The 13,136-nt window shown below is 41.4% G+C and overlaps 1 protein-coding gene across 1 annotated transcript in view; it reads right to left on the bottom strand.

Moving 5' to 3' along the window:
* The window catches only part of SORCS3 (sortilin related VPS10 domain containing receptor 3), a 268,000-nt gene that overhangs the window by 178,834 nt on the left and 76,030 nt on the right, over positions 1-13,136 (bottom strand). Inside the window, exon 2 of the mRNA XM_421749.8 lies at positions 10,058-10,125. Coding sequence (XP_421749.3) covers positions 10,058-10,125 — 68 coding nt within the window. The remainder of the gene's footprint in view (positions 1-10,057; positions 10,126-13,136) is intronic.

Raw genomic sequence — 13,136 nt, 5'->3', positions numbered from 1 at the left:
CTATCAGAAGCATGAATAGCTCTTGCTAAAGAACAGATAACGAAGAAGGGATAACATTTTTGCAATGCTAATCCAAAGGCTGCAGACCTGTCTGTTCCTTGAATACCATATCATAAAATAATTACTGTAAGCCAGAGGCTACAGCCACACTATCAGGTTTAATAGCCACCAGCAGAAATATCCTCCATTAATTCACTGAGTTCCCCTCTGAAATCCATTTATGCTTTTATTATTTCTGCCTCACAACATCCTGTAGCAATGAGTTACACAATTTAATTACTTGTGGAATAAAAAAGCACTTCCTTTTATGCTCATTCAGAGTAAGGTCTTGAACTTGGATCTTCCATGTGTAAGATTAGTATCACTCTTCTCCCTGGAGAGATTCACAGCCTCTCCTGTTGGAGATCTTTTGTGGAATATAAATAATTCAATAATTACAAAGGAGAGTGGAAAAGAGAGATGGCTGCTTGGGGCTCTCACCTGAGATGTAAGAAAGTGAAATCAAAACAAAGCCCACTTTTGCCCTCTTCTCCATTTTACCTGGAATTCTGTCTTTGCCCTAAGAATATTCCTTCAAAAAGTTTTGAATTTTGATAAAATCTTTTCCTCTTGACCCCTCTGTTTCTACCCAGAAAACAAGAGGTAACCTCAAACTCCCAACCCTGCTTATTAACAGGAACAGACCAATAACGCAGTAGTCTACAAGATCAAAACTAATACACAATCAAGTGACCTTTCTAGATCTATTTAACCACAAATGTTTCTCACGCAAAGATATCTGCAACTTTCACAATCACTGACCACATATACTTCCAGAGCCCCATATTTGGAGGTTAATGAGTTCAACAAAGCAGCCCTGCTTTGAAGCTGCAGCAGAGAGGAAACAGTCTAGAAGGTTGCTGAAGTGCATGAAAGATAACTTCCTGAGACAGCTGGTTAGAGAGCCTATCAGGGAGGGTGCTCCACTAGACCTGCTGCTTATAAACAGGGCTGGTGGGAGATGCGGTGGTTAGATGCCTTCTTGGGCACAGTGACTATGAAATGATAGAGTTCTCAAGATTCAGTACTGGGACCAGTCCTGTTTAATATCTTTACTGATGATCTGGACAAGGGGATTGAATGCACCCTCAGTAAGTTTGCAGATGACATCAAGCTGGGAGGAAGCGTTGATCTGCTTGAAGGTAAGAAGGCCCTACAGAAGGATTGGGATAAGCTGGATTGATGGGCTGAGGTTCAACAAGACCGAGCTGCAAAGTCCTGCATTTCAGTCACACAACCCCATGCAATGCTACAGGCTTGGGGCAGTACGTGGAAAGCTGAATGGTGGAGAAGGTCCTAGGGGTGCTGAACATGAGCCAGTGTGCCCAGGCGGCCAAAATTGTTAATGGTATCCTGGCTTGCATCAGAAATAGTGTAGACAGCAGGATCAGGGAGATGACCGTCCCTCCACACTCAGCTCTAGTGAGGCTGCACCTCAAACACCGTGTTGAGTTTGGGTCCCTCACTACAAGACAGACACTGAGGCCCTGGAGCTTGTCTAGAGAAGGACAACAAGGCTGTGAAGGGGCTGGAGCACAGGTCTTATGAGGAGCAGCTGAGGGAACTGGGACTGTTTAGCCTGGAGAAAAGTGAGCTCGGGAGATCTTTTCACTCTCCACAACTCCCGTAGAGAGGTGGGGGTTGGTTCAGGTAACTAGCAATAGGATGAAATGGCCTTAAGATGAACTAGTGGAAGCTCAGGTTGGAAATTAGGAAAATATTCTTCTCTTCAAGAGTGGTAATGCATTGGAACAACCTGCTCAGGGAAGTTGTATAGTCACTGTCCCTGGAGATGTTCAAGAAACATACAGTTGTGGCACTTAATTGTCTTAAAGGTCTTTTCCAACCTTAATAATAGATTCTACTCTAGTTTATGATCTGTGGATGAAGGGCAGAGGAAAAGATGTGTAGTACTCCATGAGCCACTTGCACACATATATGTGAACCTCTATGCTATCACTGACTGACACGCAACACCCTTACCAAACTGAGATTTCAAAGCAGAAAGTTGTCAAAGCCAAGACTTACCTGTGTCTTCAGAGAATCAGGGATATTAATAAAACACTCTGAATATTACTGAAAGTTTTTAATTAACAGCCTTGCTAAAACACCATTACAATCTGCAGTTTTGTTTTTATTAATTCTCTCTGATTCAGCAGGAATTTCACCAAGGAATAGGGATGAGCAGATGCAGGGAGAAGCACATTAATAAATCATAAGTGTCATTAAAATTTGTAAACTAATATCTTCTGGGAAGTCTTGGCAATTAGTCTCAGAGTTTTTTTGGCAAACAAAAGATTAACAAATCCAAAAGGTCCCATGTCTGATGAAATTACCACCCCCACAGAAAGGTCATTGATGGAGCAATTAAGAGAGATAACAAATAGGCCATCCAGAAGACCGGTTCACAAAAGGCAGATAAGCTCCACGAAATAGGACAACTAAGGCATTTTAATAAACAAGGCTGGGACTTGTACCTGCACACCACCCAAAGACATGCAGAAAGGCTTTTAGACTCACATGTGCTGTGCTACTACTTTTTGCATGACCTTGCCTTGTCCCCTTAGTTCCCTACATCTCTGAGGCAATATTAACTTTATTACTTGCTAAAGAAAGGGAAAGAGACAGATGAAACTTCTCTCCAGTATTCAAAGAATGAAATAACACAATCATCTCATTACCTATTACTGAGTATGCCTAACTCTAAAACATCTTAAATTTCATACTATAAATTTTCATTATTGGTTCCCACAGCAAATGTTTAAAACAGTCTTAGAACAGGTTTAACTGAATTTATCCACTTGCTGCAATGCCAGCATCTCTTTAAATTATGAACTACAAAGAACGTATGCTCTGAACAAGACCTGGAATAAGGAGGAAGAACCCTGCAGTTTCCTCCATTTCACTTGTTGAATTTTATTCTCCCCTTCCCCCTTTTTTTTTTATCCCATGGATGTGTATATCCATACATGTAGCCTAAGACAATATCATATACGCATTTCTGGAAGTCCATACAAGTAAAAGATCTGTTTAAGTTTCCCAGATACCACAGTTGGAAGGATAATGAATCACCAGAAGAGCAATTTTGAAACAGGTCATAATTAGTTACTTTAAATGGCTTCAATTGTACAGTGGGATACAAAGGTGAATGGCTATCACTATCTAATGATCTGCAATTTGTAACCCTCTCATCACAGATACCCTCTAAACCAGGGGACACAGTGAGGCTAAGTCACCCCTTCATCATTGTTAACAGTTATGAAAAGAGCACCGAAAAGCCTTTATATGCAGTCTTTCATGAACGTTTAGTATCCCCACAGCATTCCTAAGGCAATGCCCTTTACCCATTAATTTCTCTCCTGGATGATACTCAACAACTCTTTCCAGCTGTCAAAGCTTTCTCTTTCCTCTTTCTGAGCTAGGACCCACTTTCTGATGCTTGTTACAACACATGTGCAGCTGGACAAACACAGATGTCAGGTGTCTCTGCCAAGCTTGGTAAGTCAGCTTAAGCAGTAGAACAAGACCTGCTTCTTCAAAATAAGCAAGCACTTAACCATGAGAGCAAAGAATAAATTTCCCACTCAGTTCAGGAACACTGTGTTTTCTGTTCTTCACAGGTAGTGACTCCATAGCTATCTGGGCCAGGGAATTCTTCTTTATTGAACAGCCATGATCTTCATTTGGCAGCAGTTAGCTCAGGAATGGACCAACACACAGCTACTGTGCACCTCCCCAGTAGCTCAGGCATGGCTCCCATGCATGTCATAGCATTCAACAACTAACAAGGAGGCTGCACTGAGGCAAGGTAACCTGAATCACCCACTGTAGGCAAAATACAAATCAGCAGGAGTACTGGAGGTAAAGGACTGAATTATCCTGGGATGCTGCTCTAGTTCCCACAAATCTCAGCTCAGGGTGCTGAGAGCACTGTTAAACAACCCTTACTCAAACTGCATCTCCTTCAGTTTCCCATTCCAACAAACAGCCTGAACATCACAGCTTGCAACCTCTGAAACGATAAGTGGCTCCTGCAGTCTGAGAAAAGTAACCAACACAGAGCTAAGCGATTTATACACACAAAAAAAAAAAAAAACAACAAAGTCACTAAATTTTTGGAGACCCTGCTTTTTTGAACCCAAGAGAGGTCACAGATGTGCTTGAATATCCAAGCCAGCTCCTTCCCTCCATACATAGATAGCTGATTACAGATATGATGAAACCTTTCTTTCAATCAGCAGATTAATTCTTCGCTTTGCTACTTTGTTAAAAATGCCCAATAAGATTCAGCAACAGGAAGCATCATTTCTCTGAAAACCAACTCTATTAATTTTATGCCTTAATACAGTGCTCCAGAAAACAGCATATATCTGAGGTGCATGTTGTCAGCTTAATACTGAAAAACAATAGATATAATCAAATCTGACAATACTGCAGTGAGATGCCAGCTGGTCACAGTGGCTGTTTGGAGACTATTTCACTACTGAAAATGTCAGTGAAATCACACTGCCCCATTTCAAGATGTGTGACACTGAGCAAGAGGTGGTGGCACAAGCTGGGAATCGCCTATCTCAGTTCTGCAGTCTAAATAATGCATCACCAAGTGGGGAAGAATCCCTTTTAATGAAGTTCTGGGCCATGACCTGGTTCAAGATTAGCTCCTTTGCAAAGGATGGCACGGAAATTTCAGTCATGCTCACTGAAACTCGCAGACTCTCTCTTCATCCTCACCTGTCTTGTAGATGGGTAAATTTGGAACAGGGAGATTTAACCCCAGCTCTTAAAGGCAAGCCAAGGCTTATCGTGCCATTTCACGCCTGCAGGGCAGCACTATCTGAAACCAGCTCCACGTGCAATGCATGAACCCAAGGCACAGAAAGCAGTGTGAACAAATGCTAGAGGTACACCAAAAGGTGTTGACAGCCTCTGAAGACAGTGTGGGAGAGTAAAATGCAAGGATATAATAAGAAATACCATCTAAGCTTGTGGTAATTCAAACAGAATTGAATGAAAGAACAGCCCAAGATCTGAAGCAGCTTGCAACCAATTGGAGTGGTTTTACTTCTCTCAGCTCCAAGCTTGGAGTTGTAGCTGATCTGTTTTGCAGCTGTCTCTCATGAAAAGCTGAAAGTTTTTTCTAACTCTACACAACTCTAAGACAACAGAACAATCCCTTCAGGCACAGCCACAGGAGTACAAAACAAACAAAAACCCCAAAGTGAGGATTTTTGCTGCCATGGAAACACAACTTCTTGGTTAATAAGCAAGAAAACAAAAAATAAATATAAAATATCTTTAGTAACATTTTAGAATCTCAAGAAAGAGTCAGCTATGATTTTCAGTATGGGTTAATGCATGGGCCAGCATTATATGCCATCAGATGATTTAGCCTGGGACCACAGCCAGAGGATGGAAACTCCAAGGGACTCATCAAAGGTGGATAAAATGGCAGCAGGGACTCAGAGCTGACACATGCAAGTGCTCACACTTTGGAAAAATATCTGAACTACTCCCCACTGCCTAATTAGCTGATGTGCTGCGTTCATGGCTATGACACTGAGCATAAATAACTCCCTGGTAACTTGGGCTTCTCGTCTGTTGTATCACCCTGTTGTCTCTTTGCCTTCATCTGAGATTGAAAGTTCCCTTGGGACGGAGACTGCCTTTTTAGCTACCACAAGCCAAACAATTAGAAGTTCTAATAATTAGAGCTCCTGGATACTAAAAAAGGTGACAACAAAAGAAAAATAACGAAAACAAAGAAGCAAACAAAAACAAACAAAAAAAACAACACTTGTATTCCAGTTATCTTACAAGAAAAACTGCTTATCCTATACTGGCAAAAACAGATGAGAACACTTTAAATATTACTAGAACTTTAAATACTTACACAGAATGCCATGTTCATGTATCTCAGAATTGTACTGATTAAATAGGAGTTGGGATTAGGAACAAGCAAGGAAATTTTCATGCGACTCCTCCTTTGCTTGTAAGAAATTCTGAATTCTAGAAGTCCACAGTATAAGAAAAGGACCTCAATACATTCCTGATTATTCATACTCATAAAACGAAAAGGAAACAACTGGATAGCAACAAGATTAACTAATGAAAGGACTTTATGCCTTGTGTCTAACCTACAGAGCACCCCATATATTACATCTGAGCACAGCATACATTTGAAAGCAAACCTCATCTATCACAGTCACAACACCTGGAAGCATTGTGAACGTGCATTTGAAGAAATAAACCACTGAACAGACTTTTCTCGTCCTAATGAAATTTGTTTGAAATTTTCCACAGAAAAACAAGCTAAAAACTCAGCCTTCAACTTTTGGTTGTGAATGCAGTCTTTTAGACACTGTACTTTGCATATCTAACCCTTTCATTCCCCTGGGTTTGACAGATGCCCTCTGAGAGCACAGTTCCATGAAGGAGCCCGACTGTTACTCTTTGCAGGCAGTTCATATTTCATGACAGATGACTGCTGCACCATCACATTCATCGTGGGAGCTGAAGTTGGGTACAGGGATCCTGGCCGACAGAGGGTTTGAGAACTGGAGGTTCTCCAATAGCACTTCAAATCAAAATCACTCTAGATTATAGATTAAGAGGGAGGACTGTTTTCCACTTATTAATAATGAAGCATTCACTAAAAAGAAAATGCTACAGAAAACACTGTTTTATTTCTTAATACAACTTTTAAGTAAAAGCAGACAGAATGGTAGCTGGATTCTCAAGAACTAGAAATGTAGATATTTTATTAGGAAATGAGAAGCAATGAAATATTGCTATACCTTAAAAGCTTACCTAATTTTTACCACCTTATATCCTTCTCTACGAAAAAAAGAGACCTCTCAGTAAATTTTGATGTCTCACACCATCACAAGTACAATCACAATAAGGTAGTTTTATTTCATAGGAGGAAAAAAAAAATTCTCGGCTCTCTCGGTGAAAAAAACAAAACTACAAACCCCAACTGACAGATATTCCTTGTTACCAAGAAGAGATGCAGCATTCACAATATAGAAAGATATGTGCTTTTCCTTGAAGCTGACTGCCTCAAGGCTGGCTGTTTCAGGAGCAACTGAGGCTTTTTCTGTGATATTTTTGGGCCTCAGAAACATGGATTTACTTACTAGAGGCCACATCCGTGCTCCTGCATTCAAATGCTGACTAGCATTTCCTCTGCCTAAATTCTTATCAGCCTGATAGAGGAGCAGTATCCAATATAACTTTTAATATTCTTTCCTGCTCTGGCTCTCTTTTTTAATTACATTCAGGATGTTTTCATATCGATTTACTTGTCCTTATATTTAAATGCAGGGATTAGAAATTTCTCTTATATAGCATTTTCCATTAAAAGAAGTATCTCACACTATAACCCAGGGGGAAACAGAGCAAAAGCTTTTGATGCATGCAGCAGGCAGAGGCATGATGATATTCGAAGATTGCATTCCACTGTGCTCTATCTTTGCATCCTTTGAAGCACTGCTGTGAGATTCTTTTCTTTCTGCCACAAAAGCCACTCCTTTCTTATGGCAGCAACTGTTTGCCGAGTGCTCAGAATAGGCATCACAGTACTGCTGCTCAGATGGACACGGTACTTAGTTAGTAGAATAAACAAGTGATAGTCCCAGAAAGCAGGAAGAGAAAAAATAATAATGAAAATTTCACGACCTCCTGCTGATGACAACATGATATTTTATATGTGTTGATAGTGATAGGACAAGGGGGAATGGTTTTAAACTAAGATAGGGGAGATTTAGGTTAGATATGAGGAGGAAGTTTCTTTATACAGAGGGTGGTGACGCACTGGAACAGGTTTTGCCCAAGGTGGTTGTGGATGCCCCATCCCTGGAGGCATTCAAGGCCAGGCTGGATGTGGCTCTGGGCAGCCTTGTATAATGTTTGGTGACCCTGCCCACGGCAACGGGGTTGAAACTAAATGATCTTTGAGGTCCTTTTCAACCTGGGCCATTCTACGATTCTATGATATTTGCATTCAATGGAGCCTGCCCAGCACCTGAGGCTTAAAGATGGTTTTAAAGGAGTCTACAGAAAAGTAAACAAGGAAAGCAATTATATGGTTGGAAGACTAAAATTTGTTCCACAAAGACAAATCCTCCTTGTGAAATTTTCAGGTTCTCAGAAATTATGAGAAAGCATTAAAATGTATCTACTTAAATAATGCAAAGTTTCGGATACCTTAATGCATAAACCAAACAGAATATCCTGAAAAGTAGTCTCAGCTTATTGCCTTCCACATAGTATCTGCTTCTATTACTACAATCTAAGAACCCCTTCCCTCTGAAGCATAGTATGGTTTCATCCTGAATTTTCCAGGTTGAGCCCAGTAACTCTACCTGCTAGCTCTTTACCTCAACCATTCCTCCCAGACCTTGGAAAAGAACCCAGGAATTCTGACTTCCCCACCTCTCTGAGTCTCTAAATCACACAATGGCCTCTATTTCACCTCAGAAGAGAAACAGAGGTGTCCCAGAACCACCTGAAACCCATTCAGAAGTCAGTGCATTTCCAAAGATGATCAACTACCTTATTTCTCCCACTGGGAAAACTCCAAGAAGGATGGTGCTGTTACCTTTCTGCAGAGATCAGGTGTTGCTGTGAGATCAGTATTAGGACAGAATTTGTCTGCTTGTTACATTATTTATGCAGAGCAGATTGCTAAGCAATTACATTTAAAGTACAATCACAGCACCATTTGTACTTGGTAGGTAAAGAGGCAAGAGTTTTTTAAGGCTTAAATATCTTGAGAAGTACCAGAGTAAGTGGAAATTACTGCGTTCTCTCTTATTAGATGCATGGTTATTTATACCTTTGCAGATTACCACGGTACAGTGCAATTAGGCTTTGGAGTAACTGTGCAAACTGAGAAGTTTTAAGAGCTCTATTGAACAATTAACCCTTCAGTGTATTAATGGAGATGACCCCACAACATACTCCCAAGACAGGGGCTTTTAAATTAACTTGGAAGAAAGGACAGTAGACCACCTGGCCAGAAGCTGCTTGCTTACACCTGGAGCAATGGTTACAACACAGCGACAGCTTTCACCATTTCTAGATGTTGAATAACATCCATAATAGAAAAGGTAAATCTAACACAAAGCACCTGTGGTTCCCCCAATGCCTCTGCCACTCCTTCTCCCCTCTCCTTTTTTTCTCTTTTCTTTTTTGTCCTTACAGTAAAAACCACCTAATAACAATTCTAATAAAGCCCTACCCTTTCCACACCACAGGTGGGCTACTAGAAGGAAGAGCAATTCCCAGCAGGTAGAAACTATTGCTGATTTGGAGAGGGAAACGGGGGGTGTTCTGTGTGTTTAGTGTTTTTTTTTCCTTTCTCTTAACACACACACACACACACACACACACACTCTATCCAGCAGTGTGCTTTCCCAAGCCAGGACATACCATCTTCTTCACCCAAACAGAAACATGACAGATGACAGGCATGAGACATTATCTGAGTTTACCCATAGTACAGGAGATGCCAGTACCTCACTGTGATCTCTAATACTTTGGTGGCTACTGCCCTCAAAGCCTCAGGCATCACTGATTCACTGCTAAGATGACCACCTCAGCTCACAAGGCTGAGGAACGTGGCTGAGATTAGCTAAGCTCATATCAGAAACTGGGTTGTAAAACATCCTGGACACTTGCTCCAGCAAGCGTGGTGCCATCTATGGAGAATACTCTCATTACCAGCATGGTGGCAGAGGTTCTGAGAAATGAGGAGAGGACACTCGAAAGGACTAAATGAAACCAACCTCCTCTGGGCATCAAGGAAACGCCTTACATCAAGAAAGCCTCACATATGTAAATTAATGTTTTCTCAATCATGTGTCCACTCTCCAAAAGCAACTTCACATTTACCTCATATTCCTTTCCCTCTCCTCCCCACATCAGCTCCAATCCCCCTTGCTCACCACCCTCCAGTTTTACAAGAGGCACAGTGCACACATCCACACCAGTACTGTGCTCTGCATGATCTGCTTACCTCCACAGTGAGCTCTCAGTAACACTTCCCAAGTTGAAGTCATAGAGCTTTGTCAGAATGAGTATCACCTAGAAGAGAAAGGGAAAAGAAAAAAAAAGTTTCCTTTAGACTGTGTAACAATACATTAGGCATCTGAAATCACCCAAAGGAGAGCTTAGCATTTATCCATTAAAGTTGCAGTATTATGAGATTAAGTTTTTATATTAAAAAAAAAAAAAGGAAAAATCATTCCCTTAATGCATCATGTAACCATTAACATTTATTCTAATCCTAGAGACATTTTGCATTTAAAATAAAACCTGCCAACAGGAATTAACTGAACATTGTGAGTTGCCCTCTCTGCATCTATGTTATTCAAGGTCAGGAATGAAATTGGGTGCACCCTTGTTAATCCAACAGCCCAATCAGAAATTATATTTGACATGTTTCTTTTTCTCTCAAGATGCTGATGTGAATTATGTAGTCATCATGGATAGCAATGGCAAGTTTGTTTATGAAGATCCCTATCCAACAAAGCAGTCCATTTTGCCCCAAACTACCTTTGCTGCAACAAGGAGCTTTCTACCTCCCTTCCTTCAAAAGACCTGTTCTCCCTCCTTTTTCCTCCTCCCACAGCAGATGGGCTCGCCATTCCTTCTGTTTGGGTTTCCTAACTGAAAGGCTGTTGGGTGAAGACTGGATGAGGAGTTTTAAAGCTCTACAGAAAGGAAAAATACCGAAGGATTAATCAATATCACAAAGGCTGCAGCAGTCTGTTACCATCAGCACAATACCGGGAAGAGACCTGTTCAAATTGTAAGGACCTTGGTACGTGACTATGCAGTCAGTGGCCAACTTAATGGCTTTCAAAAAGATGCACTGAGCATCCATGTCTCTACTGGATTCATAGCCCCTTCTCCTGATTGCATTTTTCCCTGTATTTCCCCATGCAGAGACCTTTAGGAGGGAAATAAAAGCCAAGCTGCTTCCAGCAGAGTATGAAGAGAAACCTGCCAGGCAGATTTGAGTCAGCATATGCAAGTCCATGTCAGCCTAAACTGTTTTTGTGCAGCGGGGAAATAAGGACAATGCCGTTTATTATTGCAACTTAAACCCTGCACACACCTTCCCATACAAATGGAGGAGAACCAGCTGCCAGTCACAGCCATCATGGCACACACACATACAGCATCCCCTAACACCAACCAATGGAAGCAGTCCAGCCTGCAACTAAAATCTGATGAGTGATGTTTTTAGGAGGCATCCCACAACCCCACAGAGATTCTCTCAAGAGGCTCTCAGAAGCCATGCCCCACAGCACAAGCACTGCCTTGCCAGAAGTGACTCTCTTCTAATTGATCACGGCTCTGGAGAGGTTTCACAAAAATACTTTCCCTCTTTTGACACCTAGTCACCATGAAACCAGCAGAACTTCCAATGAAGCTAGCAGATCTTGAATCCCTAAACTTCTTAAATGGAGCTTTTCTTCCCTATTCTGCTCAAGTTTGATCAGGATAATTGTTCCTGAAGTTGCAATTCCAAATGGAGGCAGCAACCATAATCCTCCAGCATCCTATATGCCACTCCTCACATCCCCTGTGTATTTTTGAAGATGTCAGTGGTCTGCTGTAAATCCTGCAAACAGCAGGATAATGCCAGCTCTGCAGGAGGGGGTTGAATCCTACTCAGCTCCTGGATATAAATCCTAAGTAAACGCATGTTGTTTAGTAGGACTTGTTGGAATTTGTACCCAGGATGCCTAACAAATTCCAGCTCTGCCTGTTGTCAAGGTGTGGAGAACAAAAGCATAACCATCCCTTTGCACTTCAATCTCACAGAGGGTACCAGGAAGCAGCAGGAGTTTCTTGAGGCCATGGTTAACACAGGGCAGCTGCGGGCAGCATACTGCCCACAGAAGCACTCACCTCATAGGCCCCAAAGGCCTCTATCCCCTCCCACTGGTTTTTGAGATAATATTGTTCAAATTCAATACAGGTAATGCTTGCAACACTTGAGAAGCTTGAAAACTAGAGAAGATTGGAGAGGCTTGAATACAGCCTACCTGACAAACACTGCAAGGGCACATTCCCCAAGCCTTACAGGAGGAAACTACAGGCACAAATGGCGCTACTAAGGAGGCAGCTCACATGAGGTTAGGGCACAAACCAGAGCCCAAAGGTACGTCTGGTTACTGACCTGTTTTCACAGGGTGCTTTTGACACAGCATTGCAAAGGAAACCTCAAAGCATTTCAAGAGGCTGTTCTGAGACCTCCATGTCATGCTGGAGCCAGCCACGCCACTACTAAGTGACTACCAGCAAGGTGGGTGCCCCATCCCTGGAGACACCCAAGGTCAGATTGGAGAGGCTCTGAGCACCTGATGGAGCTGGAGATGTTCCTGTTCAGTGCAGGGGAGTTAGACTAGGCGACCTCTAAGGGTCCCTTCCATCAAATATTCTATGATGGTGTGATTCTAAGGGTGAAGGGGGGCAGCTCTAAGCAAGTACCCCATTTCCTAGCACATTTGTGTACGTGAATATTTTAGTGGAAACAGAATGAAAGAAAAAGATACACTTTTTTTTTTTTGTTAAATCCAAAATTGAATTCTGACAGTTGAGAGAAAGAAGAAAAACCCTCACTGATTCAAGTCAAGACATTTGATTCCAATGTTCACTTTGTAAAGAAGCTTGGCCTTTTTTCGTCAGTGCTAACAAATGACCATGGCTTTTCTGTGTTATAGTAATTTCATATTAAAATCTTGACAGTTTTCATTTTAAAAGCTGAATTGAAAATTGGAGTTTTTACATTTAACGTACTGCTTAAAAAAAATACATATATATTTTGTTCTTCCCTTGAAGTGTGGGAAATCTAGAGTTTCCACCCCACAGCCCAGTCTTCCACTTAAATTAAGATGAAAACATTTTGCTCTGGGGAAAAGAAATAAAAAAAGTTTCAAGTGGTATTGATTTAGAAACAACAAAAACTTTCACTTAAGCTTTTTTTTTTTTTAATAAAAGTGAAGAAAACATCCTTATAGTCCCAAATGAAACTGTCTTGCTTCTGTTCATTAAATCAACCCCCCCAGAATTAATTTCAAGTC

The sequence above is a fragment of the Gallus gallus genome, chromosome 6 (genome assembly GCF_016699485.2).
Source record: "Gallus gallus isolate bGalGal1 chromosome 6, bGalGal1.mat.broiler.GRCg7b, whole genome shotgun sequence".
NCBI lineage: Eukaryota > Metazoa > Chordata > Aves > Galliformes > Phasianidae > Gallus > Gallus gallus.
This window is presented reverse-complemented; position numbering and strand designations above follow the sequence as displayed.